Source organism: Leopardus geoffroyi, chromosome X (assembly GCF_018350155.1).
Source record: "Leopardus geoffroyi isolate Oge1 chromosome X, O.geoffroyi_Oge1_pat1.0, whole genome shotgun sequence".
Taxonomy (NCBI): Eukaryota; Metazoa; Chordata; class Mammalia; order Carnivora; family Felidae; genus Leopardus; species Leopardus geoffroyi.
Window position 1 is genome coordinate 9,645,558 of NC_059343.1, and position 17,926 is coordinate 9,663,483.

At 47.2% G+C, this 17,926-nt stretch overlaps 1 protein-coding gene and 1 non-coding gene across 2 annotated transcripts in view; one reads left to right on the forward strand and one right to left on the reverse strand.

Annotated features, from left to right (window-relative positions):
• PRPS2 (phosphoribosyl pyrophosphate synthetase 2) overlaps positions 1 to 16,190 on the forward strand; it is a 35,591-nt gene extending 19,401 nt beyond the window's left edge. Inside the window, exons 3-7 of the mRNA XM_045470770.1 lie at positions 3,737 to 3,835; positions 4,714 to 4,838; positions 10,257 to 10,430; positions 11,804 to 11,963; positions 13,653 to 16,190. Coding sequence (XP_045326726.1) covers positions 3,737 to 3,835; positions 4,714 to 4,838; positions 10,257 to 10,430; positions 11,804 to 11,963; positions 13,653 to 13,745 — 651 coding nt within the window. The 3' untranslated portion in view covers positions 13,746 to 16,190. The remainder of the gene's footprint in view (positions 1 to 3,736; positions 3,836 to 4,713; positions 4,839 to 10,256; positions 10,431 to 11,803; positions 11,964 to 13,652) is intronic.
• Positions 12,888 to 12,972, reverse strand: TRNAR-UCG. Its single transcript has one exon. It is a non-coding gene; the product is annotated as a tRNA-Arg (tRNA).
• Positions 16,191 to 17,926: the final 1,736 nt, after the last annotated feature.

The window sequence follows — 17,926 nt, forward strand, 5'->3', positions numbered from 1 at the left end:
CTGTCTACACCCATCATGGGGAATTAGGACGTTGGAAAGGAAACGGTAGCAGAAACTACGCTTCTGGTTTTGTTTAGGAGCCTTCATTTGTTGGAGCTGAACACTGAAAATTTTAGCCCTCTTTCTTCTAGGTGACTCACCTAGGCAAGCTAGTTTGCCAGGTTAGTCGAGTCTGAAGTGGTCAGTTGCCCATTCCATCCTGGTCATCTTAACGAAAGGGGAAAGATCCTGGAGCAGTGATTCATAAACATGGACTTAAATGTTACCCCAATGGATTCAGCACCTAAAGGAAGACCAGAATTTTCTTTAAAGATAGTTTGGGGTCGATTATAATAACCGTGAATGGATTCATCAAGCTTCTGTGTGTAAGCCTGAATTTTGTTCCAGTCAACAGGCTTAGGAAAAGCCATTATAATTGCTTACTGGCGATTTCCAGCAAGTTTTCTAGCATCTTGCCAAAGGGTAGGGGTCTGTTTCTCTAAATCCTGCTCAGGATTTTCCCACTGGGCTAGTTTCGCCCAACGAAACTAAGTTTGAATATTTGGTGGTGGGAGGGTGCGGGGTGGAGAAGAGGCCTCAGAAGCCTTTTTTTCTTTTTAATTGTTTGCCTCCTTCAGTTTATAAATTGTATCTTGGAGAGAGGCAATTTTAGATTCCCGAGAGTGTTTGGAAGCTTCAAAATCCCAATTAAAATAGAAATCCCATTCAGTTTTGTCATTTTCGAACCATGGTTGTTGTCCAATTCAGCTTTGAGAAAATTAAGTTTGGGGAGATTGAAAGTTCCCCATAGTGGCCATTGAAGTTCTAAATTACTTCTGGTTAAGTCAGTCCATTTATTTATAAATGTGCGTGTGGAGGGCCCATAGTGCTTAAACACAAAACCGGCCAGAGTCCCAGTGGGTGGCGGGGCGGTGGGTGTCCTCAAAGCGCTCAAAACATTTCGGTGACTGGGATCCCATTTCTTAGAGGGTTTTCGGGAGCCAGCCTGGTTCCAGAAGGAATCGGATGAAAGTCCCGCGCAGCTCTGGGAGGCGCAGTTCCAGTGGAAAGTCTGATTTTGAAAATGAAATCAGACCGAGGGCCAGCCTGGTTCTGAAAGAGGACTTCAACCGTCTGCATTCTGTCCTCAGTCTACTTGCTAATTAAGTTCTCCTCTCCAGCTTATCTCTTTTGTTTCATTATTTTTTTAATGTTTTATTTAGTTTTGAGAGGGCATCAGTGGGGGAGGGGCAGCGAGAAGGGGGAGACAGAGGATCCAAAGCGGGCTCTGCGCTGGCAGCAGCAAGCCGGACGCGGGTCTCGAACTCACAAACCGGGAGATCGTGACCTGAGCCCGAGTCTGACGCTCAACCAACTGATCCACCCAGGCGCCCCTCCAGCTTCTCTCTTAACTCGGGCAGAACGCCCTGAGGGCACAGCATCCCCTGATGGGAACCCAAACTTACCACTCAAGCAGTAAGGACCTCCCTGTGCCAGCAAGACCCCCGTGATGGACCCCAAGACAAATGATTGGTTGCCCTGACCTTCACTACCCACCTGCATGTACCCCCCACCTTTGCCCCGCATTTTCCTTACTTAAACCTAGAAGCGTTCCTGGCACTTTGCAGACAGTCCCCGAGATGCTGGTCCGCTGTCTTCCTGGTGGTGGCTTCGCTCAACTCAATCCCTTTCTTGTTTCACTACCGCTCTTCCCTCTGCCTTTGGATTTTGTCAGTGGCCAGTGGCCGAACCTGCTCCGTGGGTAGTGCACCTGTTTGCTCACCCGCCCCGCAGCTGTCGGCGGTCCTCTCTGGATCTCCCCTCTGATCACCAAGTATCATTTAACCTTAAAAATAGACACTGCCAGGGACTCCCGGGTGGCTCAGTCGGTTGAGCATCCGACTTCGGCTCAGGTCATGATCTCACGGCTCATGGGTTCGAGTCCCATGTCGGGCTCTGTGCTGACAGCTCAGAGCCTGGAGCCTCCTTCAGATTCTGTGTCTCTCTCTGGCTTCTCCTCCCCCACTTGTGCTCTCTCAAAAATAAATAAATATAAAAAAAATAGACACTGCTAGTTATTTTACCAGCAACAGATGGGTTTATTCAGGAATAAAAGAGAATTGCGAACAAAAAAGCTGTGACAAGATTGTAGGCAAGTCCGGGACATAAAGGCAAGGTAGGCTTTTGAAGGAGACAAGGGGGGAGTTGGGGGACTCTTAGGAACTAAAAGTCCATTGGAGGAAACTGGGGGTTCAAAGAGTGGTGGCTTCTCATTTTCTGAACTGTTTCCTGGGCACGGGAAAAGCACCTCTTCCTTCTGGAGTAGCAGAGCAGTATCCAAGTGCAAGGTCAAGTCTGTGCAAGGTCACATCCGCCCCTTTGGTTGTGTCTGCAAGTGACTACGAGTGGGAGGGTGGGAAAGCTCCCCCTCCCAAATCTCCCGACTCCATTTTTGTGGGGATTCCCGTTACGAATGTCCACAGTATGTTATTATAAAGTAATGTTTGTTTGCTTTTTAAAAGAGTATGGTGTGTCAGAGAAAGTACACATGATCTGTTGACATTATGATGTAATTCCTTCCCGTGTATGCTTTTACATGAATCTACTCTATACTCTGTGTATTTTGTAGGGATGGTTCATTTGTTACTATTGTGATTGAAATGTTTTCTTGTTGCCAGTTTGAGGTGTAATTGACATAACATTGGGTGAGTCTGAATGAAATCTTTTAAGCTTATATATATATATATATTTTTTTTGGGGGGGGGTTGGTATATGAGCATATTCCTGTTTACAGTAAAATGCTGACCTCTTTTCCTAGCTTCAGTCTCTGTGTAGCCTTTTATATAATTTTTGATGTAGACAGTTATTGGCCAGGATTTATGATGGCGGAACTACAGCTATGGAGAAGTTAGGTAACTTTAAAGAGGATACAGTGTCAGTAAATCACCTTGCATCCCTTCTTGAAAAACCAAAGTTTTAATCACCTGAAGTTGTTCTTTCTTTGGTCTGGTTTTCGTGTAGTAATTCGTGACAGCATTCGGCTTCCAGCTGCAGTATATCAAGTCTTTTTGAAGACCTGACCTTGGCTTTCAGCTGGCCCCTGCCTCCCTTGCCAGTATTCCCTTACACTCCCTCTTGGACCAGTGCCTGTGGCCACCCAGCTTTCAGTCCCCAGATGTGACCTCTTGGCCTCGGTGCTGTCACACGTGCTGCTCTTTCTGGAACACTGGTTTCTCCCCTCTGCTGGCCACACCTTAAAAGCAGTTTCCTCCAAGGGGCCTCTGATGATCACCAGTCCCTCTCTCTCCTTTTTTTGAATGTTTATTTATTTTGAGAGAGAGAAAGAGAGCACAAAGAGAAGAGAGAGGGAAGCGAGAAGGGAGGCAGAGACAGAAGTCCAGCAAAAATCCCAAGCAGGCTCCACGTGGTCAGTGCAGAGCCTGACATGGGGCTCGATCCCGCGGTTCATGAGATCATGACCTGAGCTGAAATCAAGGTTGGATGCTTAACCAACCGTTTCATTGTTTGCTTCTCTGATACTTGTTCCCGCTGCACAGTGTCAAGCCGGGAACATTGGGTGAAACAAATGGAAGGAAGAACTTTTGTTGTTATGATGTAAATTTCTTCCTTGTTATTAAGAATTAATTGATGTAAATGACTAAAGTCTTAAATGACTTTAAGTGGTTAATGCTGATTTCGTTCACATATGTCTTCCCTTCTCCTCTGCTGTTATAAAACCTACGCCTTTATTTTTTAGAGCCGTGCTCCGATTTCTGCGAAACTTGTGGCCAATATGCTGTCAGTGGCTGGGGCGGATCACATCATCACCATGGACCTGCACGCCTCTCAGATCCAGGTTCCCGCCTTTTCTTTCTTGCCCTCGGTTGTGATCGGGGGGCTTAGTGCAAGTGGTTAAATCCTGATTCTGTTCAACTGTTTTCGAGGGAGGTAACGTTACTCGTGGTCGAGTTTGTATACGGTGGCTCTCTGGGATTTTCGTCTTTACTGAACTTGGGACTATAGTTCAATGTAGTTATCACCTGACTCTGCCACCAACCTCTGTCCAAACAGTTTTGGGGCGGTGGGAATGGCTTCTTGGTAGTAAACTGTATAATCCCATCTCAGCTTCTTGACAATCATGACAATGGCAGAGTTGTAATGTATGTTTTTTAACCTCTTCATAACTGACTTCCTTTATCTGTGAAACAGGCCGAATTGTACTGTACCTACTCTGTAATACAGCGAACGTGAAACATTTAGCTTATAATAAGGTGCTTGAGACACAACAAATCTCTTCACTCCCTTGCATCAGCCATTCTCCTATTGCTTAGAATACAGGCAGGGGGCGCCTGGGTGGCTCAGTCGGTGAAGCGTCCGACTTCGGCTCAGGTCAGGATCTCACGGTTCGTGGGTTCGAGCCCCGCGTCGGGCTCTGTGCTAACAGCTCAGAGCCTGGAGCCTGCTTCCGATTCTGTGTCTCCCTCTCTCTCTGACCCTCCCCCGTTCACGCTCTGTCTCTCTCTGTCTCAAAAATAAATAAACGTTAAAAAAAAAAAAAAAGAATACAGGCAGTCATAATATAACAGAATGTGTCTCCAAACATAATGGATGGGACTGAAGTAGGCTCCTGGAACATATCTGTCTTTTGATTTAATTCTGTTAAAATTCAGAGAAGGGAGTCTGCTGAAAAGGCTTCTTTTGAATGCAAAATTCAAGTGTTACTGCTCTCCCTAGGGATTCTTTGACATCCCCGTGGATAATTTGTACGCGGAGCCCGCGGTCCTGCAGTGGATCCGGGAGAACATCGCCGAGTGGAAGAACTGTATCATAGTTTCACCTGACGCCGGGGGAGCCAAAAGGTAGCCAAGTGCGCGTCGTTTCTCTTTTCCTTTTTTTTTTTTTTAACGTGTTAGGTAAGGAAGCACGTGTTTTAAATTACTTAACGCTCTATTTTCCTAAATGAATGAGTAAGGGGTCTACAGTCTTGCAGAGAAGGGTGCTGTCAACTTTAACATTTCCTCCTTCATGAGAAAAGCACGCACACACATTTGTTTCCAGCAAAGAACATGTTTTACTTAAGGTATTTTTTCAGTTATGTTTTCCTAAACAAATTTCTTTTTAAGGTTTATTGTTGAGAGAGACGGAGAGAGGCAGAGCGTGAGCGGGGGAAGGGCAGAGAGAGGGAGGCACAGAATCCGAAGCAGGCTCCAGGCTCCAAGCCGTCAGCACAGAGCCCCACGCGGAGCTCGAACTCCGGGACCGTGAGATCATGACCTGAGCTGAGGTCGGAGGCTTAACCGACTGAGCCCCCCAGGCGCCCTGAGTTACGTTTTTCTGATTAAGAAAGAAAACTATGTCTATCGAGCACCGAGGACAAAGGAAGTATCCGGGACCAGGAAGTGAAGAAGGGCTGAAAACCGTGCTCGAGTGGCCTGGGGGTTCGGGTATCAGATCCAGGAAGAGGCTGGTAATTTAAGTGTTAGCTGTCCCCGTAGAGGTCTCCAGAGAGAAGGGAGGGAGACAGTCTTCATTCAGGCCTTTGGGGGTGGGGGTGGGGGGACAAATTAGCCACCCGTGAGAAATCAAACTGAGAGCCTGTGCCGTGTGCAGATACACGTCAAACTCTGCATCCTGCCCCTGTGCCCGCCCCACCCCCGCACAATGTGGGGCAGGAGAGTCCCTACGCTGAGAAAATCTACACAAAAATTGATCCCAGGCTACAGAGCTCCTGCAGTGGGAGAATCCCACCAGCGCAGCTGCTCAGTAAGCACTCCGCACTGAAGACAACCTCATGCCTGATGATCCAAGTTCAAAAACCGGGAGGGTGCAGCCCACCCAGAGCAGCGTGTGCAGGTAACACGGCGGCGGGCCGCCAGCACCGTGGGGGGGACGGAACGATTACTGGACTGTAAGATTACTGAGTTGGACAGAAATTGACGTGGTGCTAAAAGCACGGTCCGGAGCTGCAAATCTCGCGGGCTTTGCAGACTCCGGGAATTAAGGAGCAGTCGGTACCGAGTTCACGATGAAGGGTGACGATGATGGAACGTTGATTCGGTACTGGGTGCTTTACTGCGGCCTGAGGCTTGCTGACCTTGTAGAAGTGTGCGGCGGCCAACTGGGAGAGGAAGACAGGGTGGCATGGGGTTGAGTGCCCAGGTAGGGGTCTCCATCAGGAAGGGAGAGGAGCAGAAGAGCTCTGTCCATCAGTCCAGTGCAAAAGCCAACCAGCTGCTACGTGTGCCGGGAGAGTGACCTGTGACGGTTGACCTTCAGGACGTCTTTAAAATGCAGATGCCTCATTTGGCTCCCTCGTCCACCTGCAGCCCAGTGAGGGGCCTAGAATGAAACTTAAAAGCTTATGAGGAGCCCAGGAAGCTGTCCTAAAGGCCACGCAGGGAAGCGAAGGTCCTAATTCTCAGAAGAGCCTCGATGAGCGCCGAGCCGCTGTCTTGACAGTTCGGTTCCCCGCTCTGGAGAAGGGGACGACCAGGTGGGGCTGGGCCTCCGACAGCAGCAGGAAGTGGCCGTTGACAGGAAGGAGACACAAATACATACAAGCCAGAAACAGAAAGTTATCTTGCAAAGACCCCAGCCGGGCAGCAGCAGGGCCCTCAGCCGGGACCTCCAGGTCAAAGCACAGCGAGTGTTGTCTGCTTAAGAACACCGGGGAACAGGAGTGACATTGTGCAGTTCCTCGTGCTGGAAACGATTGTGGTTTACTTGGAAACTTCCATTAAGTGCCGCCGTGGAATCTGCATTCATATACGGGGACTCCTCCAGCCTGATACAGGGTTACAGAGCTGAACAAGCGGCCGCTTTTTAAAATTTTTTTTTATGTTTATTTGTTTTTGAGAGACAGAGAGACAGCATGAGCAGGGGAGGGCAGAGACAGAGGGAGACACAGAATCCGAAGCAGGCTCCAGGCGCTGAGCTGTCAGCACAGAGCCCGATGTGGGGCTCGAACTCACAGACCGCGAGATCATGACCTGAACCGAAGTCAGACGCTTCACCGACTGAGCCCCCCAGGCGCCCCCGAACCCACCTATTTAAAGTGCACAGCTCAGTGGTTTTCAGCGTATTCAGTGTATCCCTCACTACTGTCACATTCCAGAACATTTTCACCACCCCAAAAAGAAACCTGTACCCACAGCCAGTGACTCCGTGTTCCCGCTCCCCCCAGCCACCCCTGATCTACTTTCTGTCTTGCCTTCCTGCGTTGCCTGTCTGGACATTTCGTATGGACGGATCGTGTAATACGTGGTCTTTGTGTCTGGCATATTCCTTTTCCTTAAGCAGAAAAAGACAGACTTTGGCAGCTGACCAACCAAAAGAATAGATGCCATAAATTTGTGTGGCCTTTCCTATCCCAATGCTGTTTTTTATCGAGAGTCTAAAAATACACGTGCTGTTAGCAAACCTTCAAATTGGGTAACGTCCCCCATTTCCTTCTTTAGAGACCTCACTTCTTCCCAGTTTCAGAATTCTGTTGTTTGCACATGTCTCCCTTTTTATTTGACACAAAGGGTGATGTGCTGTGCACAGTTCTTCAGTCTCCAGTCTCCACTCCACTTCCTTGTTCGGTCTTAGCAGTGTTTCATCGTTCTTTTTTTTTTTTTTTTTTAGTGTTTGTTTATTTTTGAGAGAGAGAGACAGAGCACAAGGGGGGGAGGGGCAGAGAGAGAGGGAGACACAGAATCGGAAGCGGGTTCCAGGCTCCGAGCTGCCGGCACAGACCCCGACGTGGGGCTCGATCTTGCGAACATGAGACCATGACCTGAGCCAAAGTCAGATACTTAACCGATGAGCCACCCAGGCGCCCCAAATGCTTCATCGTTCTTTATAGCTGAGGGGTACGTCCTTTGTGTGCATGTGTCCTAATTCCTTTCACATGACCCCCCCCCCCCCACTCGTAGGGACTGTGTTTTGTACTCTGACGCGCGCTCCTACAGCACGAACTTCCTACCTTGGGTACGCATTTGCAAGCAGGATACGTTCCGAGGGCAGTTGCCAAGTCTTTCCCAAAAGATAGACCAGTCGACAGTCCCAAGTATGAATGCCGGTGACTTTATTAACCAGATAGTGATAATATGGTCACTTTTCCTGTTAATTCTGGTTGCTGTGGATAAGGTCAAGCACCCTTTCTCGCATGTTTATTTTCCAAGATGGCCTATTCGGCCTATTCGTACCTTCCTGTGTTGTCTTATTGGCTGGAGGCCTTTTCCTTTGACTCATTAGGAGTTTTGTGGAGGCAGGATTTCTTGCCTTGGTGCATTTTTATTCCCCGCAGCACTTTTAGAACATTCTTCTGTACTCATTTATCTCCTTTTCACGTTATGGCTTCTGGGTTTAGGAAGAATTCACCCTTCTGTCGATCTTTCTTCTCCCACGAATTCATATATTTGAAAGTAAATTGCCCTTTTCCTTTTTAACGTTCCGGTTTTTCTTCCATCTGGTATTTGTTTTGGAACTAAGAGTGAAGAAGAATCCCTGTTGATTTGAGACACCATCTTATATACCAAATCCCCCCATCCACTTGCCAACCCTTGCTTTTCCAAATGCAGAATCAACTAACCAGAGTTCATGGCCAGCTGTTTTTTTCAGATCCCCTTTAAACCACCCCTATTACCTTTGCCAGGAAAAGTCCAGCTTTTTGGGGGCACACATCGTAGATTTTTTTGCCACCTCCTCTCCTTTTCTTCTTCCTATTCTGGACTAAGCTGTTCCCCACCTGGCAGGACAACCACACAGGTAACGCAGGGTACCTGCACTTGACATTATTGGCGCCATCTTTGCGTGATGCAAAAAAGCCATTTCATGAAAGAAAATAATCTAATTGATTATCTGATCAATTAGAACTTAATGCCTTAGTAAAAGCTTTAAAGCCTGACTTGTTGCAGGTAAAACTTAATATTGCCACAAGAGGTCACTCTTGGATTGCCTTTGAAGCTCGATTGGGCGAACAGCTAAGGAAAAAGAAACCTTAGAAGGTAACACCACCGCTGAGATAGTCTGCGTTCACCTGACACTGCTGTGGGAAGTTGGTGAAACGAAATAATTGAGATTTGGGGGGAAAGAATGGAAAGACGGGTTTAGAAGAAGTGGAAATGAAAATATGTATGTTATTTTTGTTCTAGCTTTTTCTGCCTAAGATTTCTGCGTGATACATTGTCTCCACATCATTTGTTAGGAGTAAGTCTTAACTCTCGTATACAAGGAAAAGAAGAGTTGTATACCAAGTGCCTCACCGATAAGCCTGGCCTGCCACCTTGCCTTTCTCTTGCCCGCTCTGCCCTTTCTGAGGGGATGACTTTGGAGCATTTGCCATAGATGAGCAGAGAAACTCCTGGTTTACAAATCTCAAGGCCCCGAGTGTAGTGAAAGCCATTTGCATAAGCTGACGTGTTAACATGGATTTGTGAGCCCCGTGGCTGCACCCCAGACTGAGCAAACGGCAGTTTCTGAATAACTGCATTTTCCTCTGCCCGTAATTTTTTGTTTTCACATACACTGTGTTTTCATGCTGGTAAACACACGGCTGTTGTCTTAGGCCTTTTTTTTTTTTTTTGAAGTTGTTATTTGAATTCCAGTTAGTTAACATACAGTGTCATGTTAGTTTCAGGTGTACAGCCTTGTAATTCAACACATGCCCGTGATCTCTTTTTTCTTTTTTAAAGTTTATTGACTTATTTTGAGAGAGAGAGAGACAGAGAGAGAGAGAGAGAGCACAAGTGGGGGAGGGTCAGAGGGAGAGGCAGAACCCCAAGCAGGCTCCACACCATCAGCACAGAGCCTGATGTGGGGCTCGAACTCCGGACCCATGAGATCCTGACCTGGACCGAGATTAAGAGTCGGACGCTGATTTTTAAAAGGCGGAAGAGGGGCGCCTGGGTGGCTCAGTTGGTTAAGCGTCCGACTTCGGCTCAGGTCATGATCTCGCGGTCTGTGGGTTCGAGCCCCGCGTCGGGCTCTGTGCTGACAGCTCGGAGCCTGGAGCCTGCTTCCGATTCTGTGTCTCCCTCTCTCTCTGACCCTCCCCTGTTCATGCTGTCTCTCTCTCTGCCACAAACACAAGGCCCACTTGTCCCCGTGGTTTGCCTACTGTGCATCCCAGGCCGGGCCTGGCTTTTCTAGTGAGAGCTGATTATCTCCGGATCTTGGGTGTGGTTGGTTACCGCGTTCCTAAACTACAGCTTGAAACCGTAAGAGCTTTTGTTAACGCTGACAGTGTTTAACTCGTCTGTCCTCTGTCTCGGCGTCTCGGTGTCTCGGAGCAGGGTCACCTCAATTGCGGACAGGCTGAATGTGGAATTTGCCCTGATTCACAAAGAGAGGAAGAAAGCAAACGAAGTGGACCGGATGGTTCTGGTGGGCGACGTGAAGGACCGCGTGGCCATCCTCGTGGACGACATGGCGGACACGTGTGGCACCATCTGCCACGCTGCGGACAAGTACGTGGACGGTTTGGGCAAACGGGAGAACGTGTCATTAAGAAAGGAAACGTGGTGGCTTTAAAAAAAATAAAAGGGGGCCTGTTTCTACGAATTCTTGCTGCGGTGGCTTGGGTGTGGCCTTTCAGACCAAAGGATGTTCTAGGCCCATTTATTATTTTGTTTCTTGGTGGGAAAAAAAAAAAAAAGTACAGACCTTTATGGCCCGGTTTTCACTTTTAAGGATGCGCTTTCAGTGTATTTGAAAAAGGGTCAGAGAGGGCACTGCCCCTGACATCGAGCACAGAAGAAAAGAGACCGTGTTGCGGGCGTCTCTGGGCCTTGGCCCCTTCTGTTCCGCCTTTGTTCCAGCTGCCTCAGCTGCTGGCTCCGGAAGGATTGAGAGCGGCGCTGTGGGGAGTGGGGGCCACCCCACCCCCCAGCCACGTGTGGCCCTGGAACACTTGGGGTGCGGCCAGCGTGCACACCAGGTTTCAAAGACAGCACGAAACAAAGAATGCAGACTGTCGCAGTAATCATTTTATAGTGACGTGTGTCAAAATGATGGTATTCTGGCTTGATTAGGTTAAACCTGTGGTTCTCAACCAAGGGCATCTGTGCTCTCTGGGGGACATTCGACGGTGTCGGCAGACTTTTTTGGTTGTCACACCTGAGGGGAGGGCGTGGCTAGTGGGGTGAGGCCGGGGATGCTGCTCAGGGAAGAATTGTGTGGGCCCAAGGTCAAGGTTGTTAATCCCTCATTTAATGGAATACAAAGTGTCTTGCCAGTACACAGCTTAAAAGATTCTTTTTTAGGCTAACACACGTGAGTGAAATTCGTTTTTGGTTTTTGTGGAATGCACTTTTTGCTTTTTTTTTTTGAGAGAGAGAGAGAGAGAGAGTGAGCGAGCTTGAGCAAGCAGGGGAGGGGCAGGGAGAGAGAGGGAGAGAGAGAATCTCAAGCAGGCTCCGCACCCAGCATGGAACCCGTTGCAGCTCGATCCCACCACCGTGAGATCATGACCTGAGCCGAAATCAAGAGTCGGATATGTAACCGACTGAGCTACACAGGTACCCCCACGCTTTTTGCTTTTTGTTTGTTTGTTTGTTTGTTTAACGTTTGTTTATTTTTGAGAGCGAGAGAGCGCAAGCGGGGAAGGGGCAGAGAGAGACGGGGGCCAGAGGATCCGAAGCAGGCTCCGTGCTGACACCAGAGAGCCTGATGGGGGGGCCCGAACTCATGAACCGTGAGATCATGACCTGAGCCAAAGTCAGACGCTTAACTGACTGAGCCACCCAGGCGCCCCACACTTCTTGCTTCTTAACTCACCCTAAGGGGAGGATGTTTCAAGAATATGTGTGTACCCTTAATTTTTCTGTTTCCTGTTCTATAGGCTACTCTCAGCTGGAGCCACCAAAGTTTATGCTATCCTGACGCACGGGATCTTCTCTGGGCCAGCTATTTCCAGAATAAATAATGCCGCCTTTGAAGCTGTTGTGGTCACAAACACCATTCCGCAAGAGGACAAAATGAGACACTGTCCCAAGATTCAGGTACTTCTACAGTGTAGGCAGAACGAAGCCACAAGGAACCTGCATCCGATCCCCCAAGATAGCTTTGAGTCCTTCTGCGTGTGATGGCGAGCGCAGGGAGAGCCGGCAGAGGTCACGGCTGCCTGTAACACAGGGCGCAATTCACGCGAGGTCTGGGAAAGGCTGGGGTCGGCGGGGGTCAAAGTCAGAAGTAGGCAGGCAGCCAGACCACCCTGGAAAGGCAGTAAAAAACGGGCAGTGCCAAAGCTAAGCAGAATGACCATCTGACCCAGTAAGTCTGCCTCTGGCTCCGGAGCCCCAAACTTGAAAATGGACGTGCATCCGGAAACATGTGCACACACGTTCATAAACCACGCTATTCGCAGTAGCCAAAAGCTAGAAGCAGCCAAATAAATGTCCATCCACGGGTGAATGGACAACCGAGACGTGGTCCATCCGTCCAGTGGAATAGTATTCTCCCTTAAAAAGGAGGGACGTTCTGACACGTTGGGACAACGTGGATGAACTTGGAAAACGTTATGCTAAGTGAAAACGAGCAGACTCACCAGGACACACGTCGTGTGATCCCGCCCCTCTGAGGGACCTAGAGCAGTCCAGTGTGGAGGCAGAAACTAGGGTGGTGGGTGCCAAGGACTGGGGGGTGGGACTGGGGATATAGTGTTTACTGGGGACGGTTTCTGTTGGGGATGATGAAAACAGCTTGGAAATGGGTAATAGCCATGGCTACACAACATTGAGAATGCACTTAAAGCCACTGTGGTTAAAATGGCAATTTCTAGGTTATATATGTTTTACCACAGCTTTTTTTTAATGTGTATTTATTATTGAGAGAGAGAAAGACAGAGTGCGAGCAGGGGAGGGGCAGAGAGAGAGAGGGAGACACAGAATCCAAAGCCGGCTCCAGGCTCCGAGCTGTCAGCACAGAGCCCGAGGCGGGGCTCGAACCCACGATCCGTGAGATCATGACCCGAGCCGAAGTCGGGCACTTAACCGACTGAGCCACCCAGGCACCCCCACAGTTTTTAAAAATGGAGGGAAAAAACACACAGCGCTAAGGATCTTTAGAACTTTCCTCCTTCCTGTCCTTCCTGACTTGGGACGCCATTAGAGAATTGGTGATAATCATGTTCTACCAACTGCCCTGAGCGAAGTTGAAAGGATTTGGGTCCCCATTTTGGGACACACCCACACTTATCCATCTGTGGATGGTCTGTGGCTGTCATCACGCTACAGTGACTGAGTTCAGTGTGGCCCGCAAAGCTGAAAATACTTACTACTGGGCCCTTTACCAATCGCTGACCCCTGAGTTAGGTGATCCCAGCCGTGCTGTTAAGGGACACAGTCACTGTGTTTTTGGAAACCAAGACACAAAAGAACCATCCATGTAACGATTGAGTAAAATGAATCTAAAAACAACCAACACCCCAAGAAAAGGATGTCTCTGATTTACAGCGACTCTGAAAAGCCTCTGAGTATCTGTACTGAAAATCTCGCTTCCGGGATCCCATATGTGTTTGTAATTTGAAGATAGACCCAAACTGTCTCTCAGAAGAAATGGGTGTAGAAGACTGATGGTAGCACGTCTTGGTGGCCTGGAGAAATCGTTTCTCAGCTCTCTGGCTTTTAAGTTTTTAATTAAATATGACTGAGATGTCCCACTGTTCTCTCCCCTTTTCTGTTGGCGTTTAGGTTATTGATATCTCGATGATCTTGGCAGAGGCGATCCGAAGAACACACAACGGTGAATCTGTGTCTTACCTGTTCAGCCACGTCCCGCTATAGATCCCGGACGTGGGGTACGGAGCAGGCCTGTTCTGGCTGCTGGCTTGTATGCATTTGTCTCTTAGTTTTAGGACTCAGCAATTATAGGCTAATGCAAAAAGCATTCGATCTTTGTATACCGCAGGAGCCATGGTTTTTCTCCTCCTCAAGCTCAAGACCATTTATTTCCAGTTTGGGATGAGGGTGGTGGTTATTTCATCTTGTTAAGTGAACTGTCGTTAATGAGCTATGTTTTGTCATCCCGACCTGTTCTAGTAGGTGACCTTTTTCTTTGTTTTTGTTTTTTTTTTCAGTATTTTGAGGCCACAACTCAAAATATATATAATTCCACTGTGTAAGTTCATAGTTTATATATTTTGAGGTTGCCAAAGGTGACTTCAGATTAAAGCCTTCTGTGTAAATAATGATAATGCCTATGGACATTTGGGTAAAACCCTGTATACAGAATTAGCCTTTTACTTCGGAGTGAATCTTAGAAAATTTATAATACACTGAATTTTGATTTTTTTTTTTTTTTTAAGTAACCAGATGTCACATGAACCATTGTGGTTATTGTGCTTAATTTGACCAAATTTTATGTGGCTTAAGATGGCCACGGACACGTTTACCTTCTGATAAACGTTAGCCGTATCAGAGGCAATGTAGTTTGGTATCTTTTTTGTTATTGCCACTTCTGAATAACATGGTATAACTATCACTTACCTGCAGTGTCACGTTCTGAAATTGCAAAATTTGTGTTTGGCAACAGATCTGATTGAGAAAGTGTCGAGATAGACCCTGTGGGCTGACTGGTGGCCCTCGCGCTGTGCTCTGGCCATCCCAGGGGGACAGCTCTTTGAGCGGCTCCTGTCCCGCCGTCTTATTTTACGGCCTGTTTTTAGCTCTAGCTTTCACGTTGCCTTTTTTGCGAGAATTTCATGTTGTGGGGTTCCACCAAAGCACAGCCTCCCCTAAGCCCCCTCAAACGCACTCGTCTGATTGTTATTTTGTTTTTAACATAATAAAAAGGTGAATTTTTGTGACAGCCACCAAATGAGTAGTTGAACATTCCATCCTTCATTTGAATTTCATATGCCTTTGCCTCAAAAGTAGCAAGTCTCCTAGTCAACTGATTATTTTAACTAAAACTGTTAAATGAAAAATGTGGGTAAGGCTGACGACAAAAAGCACAAATAAGTAAGCATTAATTGCTCTATTAAGATCACGTCAACACGGTGGCAGATGCCTCGCAGAGGATGTTGTGACTTTTGTTAGATGCACCTTGGTGCACAACCACCTGAATTTTTCAGCCCCGAAAGAGGAGAATCTGCCTCAGAGACAAAGCCCTGGTTATAGTAACAGTCTCTCCCTCTGCTCAATCTCAAAACTCAAAGAGAGGAGACCCTCTGCTCTAAATTCTGCAGGTGAGAAAATCTAATCTTTAAGTCATTAAGAGACTTGAACCACAGTCTTTAAGCTTTCAGACTTCACTGCAGCAGAGGTCGAGATTTAAAAGGATCATTTCGGTCATTGCATTGTGCTGTACCTTAAAATGGCTTCTGAGAAAACAGTGGTATTACAGCCTGTTAGCATCAGCCCTACGATATGGACTGGCTCTATCTAGGAAGAGTTGACTGGAGATCTGGAAAGAGCCTATTTCGATGTATGTGATTTTTAGTTTCAATAAATGAGTGCTATCTCTTTCTGGGAATTTCCTACGCACAGGCAACTGAAAATGTAGCCACGAGTGCACGTGGGTAGACGGCCTTGGGATACTAGTGTAGACGTGTTGACGTGACTGCAGAAAGTTGATTTAAAGGTAATCATTTCATCTTAAGATGGACTCTAAGATCTAGAGCTAGTTTTAAAATCTTCACATAAAAAAAAATCTGCATGGTCATTATCATGAACTGTTTGTTTCTCTCATTTAGCCTCACTTTTTGTTTTCAAGTACTTCTGGTACATTAACTGATTAGGCTAGACTTGGCCACACACAGTGGCAATGTAGTCCTTAACTGTTTGATGGTTTCACTTCAAGAAGGATGACGAAGGTGACCTCAGGAGTGGCCTGATCCCAGAACTTGGGTATCCCCTGCTGCTTGCCTGGAAACATCGAAGTGATCATGAATTGAAGTGATGATGAATTGAAGTGATGGATGAATTGAAGTGATGAATGAATGAGCCCAGTAGATTGGTTCTGTCCAACTCTGCTGAACGGGGCTGGACTCCCATATATCCAGCCAAAAGGGGAGTCAGAGAAATACAGAAATACCAAAGCTGCTCATCTTCCAACTTAAATTACATTAATCAGCTTACAGATGCTCGTATTAGAACTTGCCTCTGTTAGATGTCAACTAGATTCAAGAAAATATAATTTGCAGTTCTTGTATTTTTTTAGAATATAGGGTTTTAAGATTGTCCCAACACTGTACTAAACCACATCAATAAAATCATGCTACTACTTTCTGCCGTAGTTTGTAGTGTCATTGCGGAGTGCTGTGTTTCGAAGCAGGGATGTGTTTTGATGGGGGTACCTCAACGTGTTTGCTACTTCACGATGATAGCCTGGCGTCTAAGATTACAGTAAAGCCAGAAGTTCGGTGGAGTTCAGCTTGTCTCCCTGTTGAAGGTATTTCTTTCAGGGCTGACCAGCAGTCTCCTTGTCCCAAAGTTTAACAGCTGTGCCACGTAAGGCATCCAAGTTGGAGATTGCACAGTGTGCTTACACGTTAAAGTAGTCATGTTCAGTGTCCATAGATTGGAGCAGACCAAACTTACATGTAGGCCCCACAGAGGTTTTTCATGGGCTGTGGTTTGAGTAGCACCAAAAAGAGTTTCCTGCTCCCATAAAGCAACTAGCTACTCAGTGATGCTTTAAGTTACTTGCATGGGGCAAAGCAAATGTATAATTATGTTCTCTGGCTAAAGCTGAGCCTCGAAGTGTGGATAATGCCGAGAGTGGTGACATTTTGTCTTCAAAGTCTCGATAAAATATGAAGAGCTAAAACCTAGTCTGCAGGAGAAGATCATAGTTTAAAGCACAACACGGTGGAATATACTGGAAAGGAGGAAGGACACGAAGGAGAGGTGGACACTCCAAAAACTCTTCAACTTTACAATTACACCTAATAATGCTGCCACACCTCTTCAGTTCGTGTGGCAGACCTTCAAAATCCACCAGCTGGGCTACAGGGAGGAGAGGCTAAGTGTCAAAGGGAAAGAGGAAATATTTAAGGGGTTCGGAAGATCGAATCAGGCTAGGGAGACCAGAAAGGGCTTTGTGAACGGACTGCCATGATAGATGATAATTCATGGCGGAATTTTCCAGAACCAGATGGCTGTATTTCAGCAGGGGCTGAAGCAGGACAGCATCGGGCATTTGGTATACCATATGTTGGAGTGAAGATGGCCAACGAAGATGGGAAGCTGAGGGCTGAAACGTATCCCCATATCCGTCACGTATATTGCACAGAGAAGTCAACAGAACCCTCCTTTTCACTACAGATCTTCACCTTATGATTTATTTCCCTGTATCTTGGGAATACATCCCTCCACCTTCTCCTTGCCCTTGCTTCCCAGAGATGCACTGTAAATTGGTTGGCTGTACCGCAGTCTCTGAGCTGTATTTTCTCCCCTGAAAGCGTGTGATGCTCAGAAACAGACTTCACCACTTAGTAGAGTTAAAACAACAAAAGCTCTTTGGGAGGGTTGCTTCACCTCCCTTGTGCGTCAGTTTCCACGGACACGAAATGGGACAATAGTGCCTCTCGTAGGTATGGGATGAGGATTAAATGAGGCCTCTGACATGCTTAGAACTGATTGTTTTGGGGGCACCTGGGTGGCTCAGTCACTTAAGTGCCTGACTTCGGCTCAGGTCATGATCTCACGGCTCATGAGTTCGAGCCCCGCGTCGGGCTCTGTGCTGACAGCTCGGAGCCTGGAGCCTGCTTCGGATTCTGTGTCTCTCTCTCTCTGCTCCTCCCCCACTCATGCTCTGTCTCTCTCTCAAAAATAAATAAACATTAAAAAAAACTAAAAAGAACTGATTGTTTTGTACATTAATTCCAACTTTTAGAGCAGGCATCTTGCATATTCCCTTTGAAAGAATATAAGTAGACGGGAAGAAGCAAGATTGTCACGCATTTTCTAGCTGTGAAGCCACGTGCCTGTGATCTGGTCATAAGCATGATCCCCTCACCCAA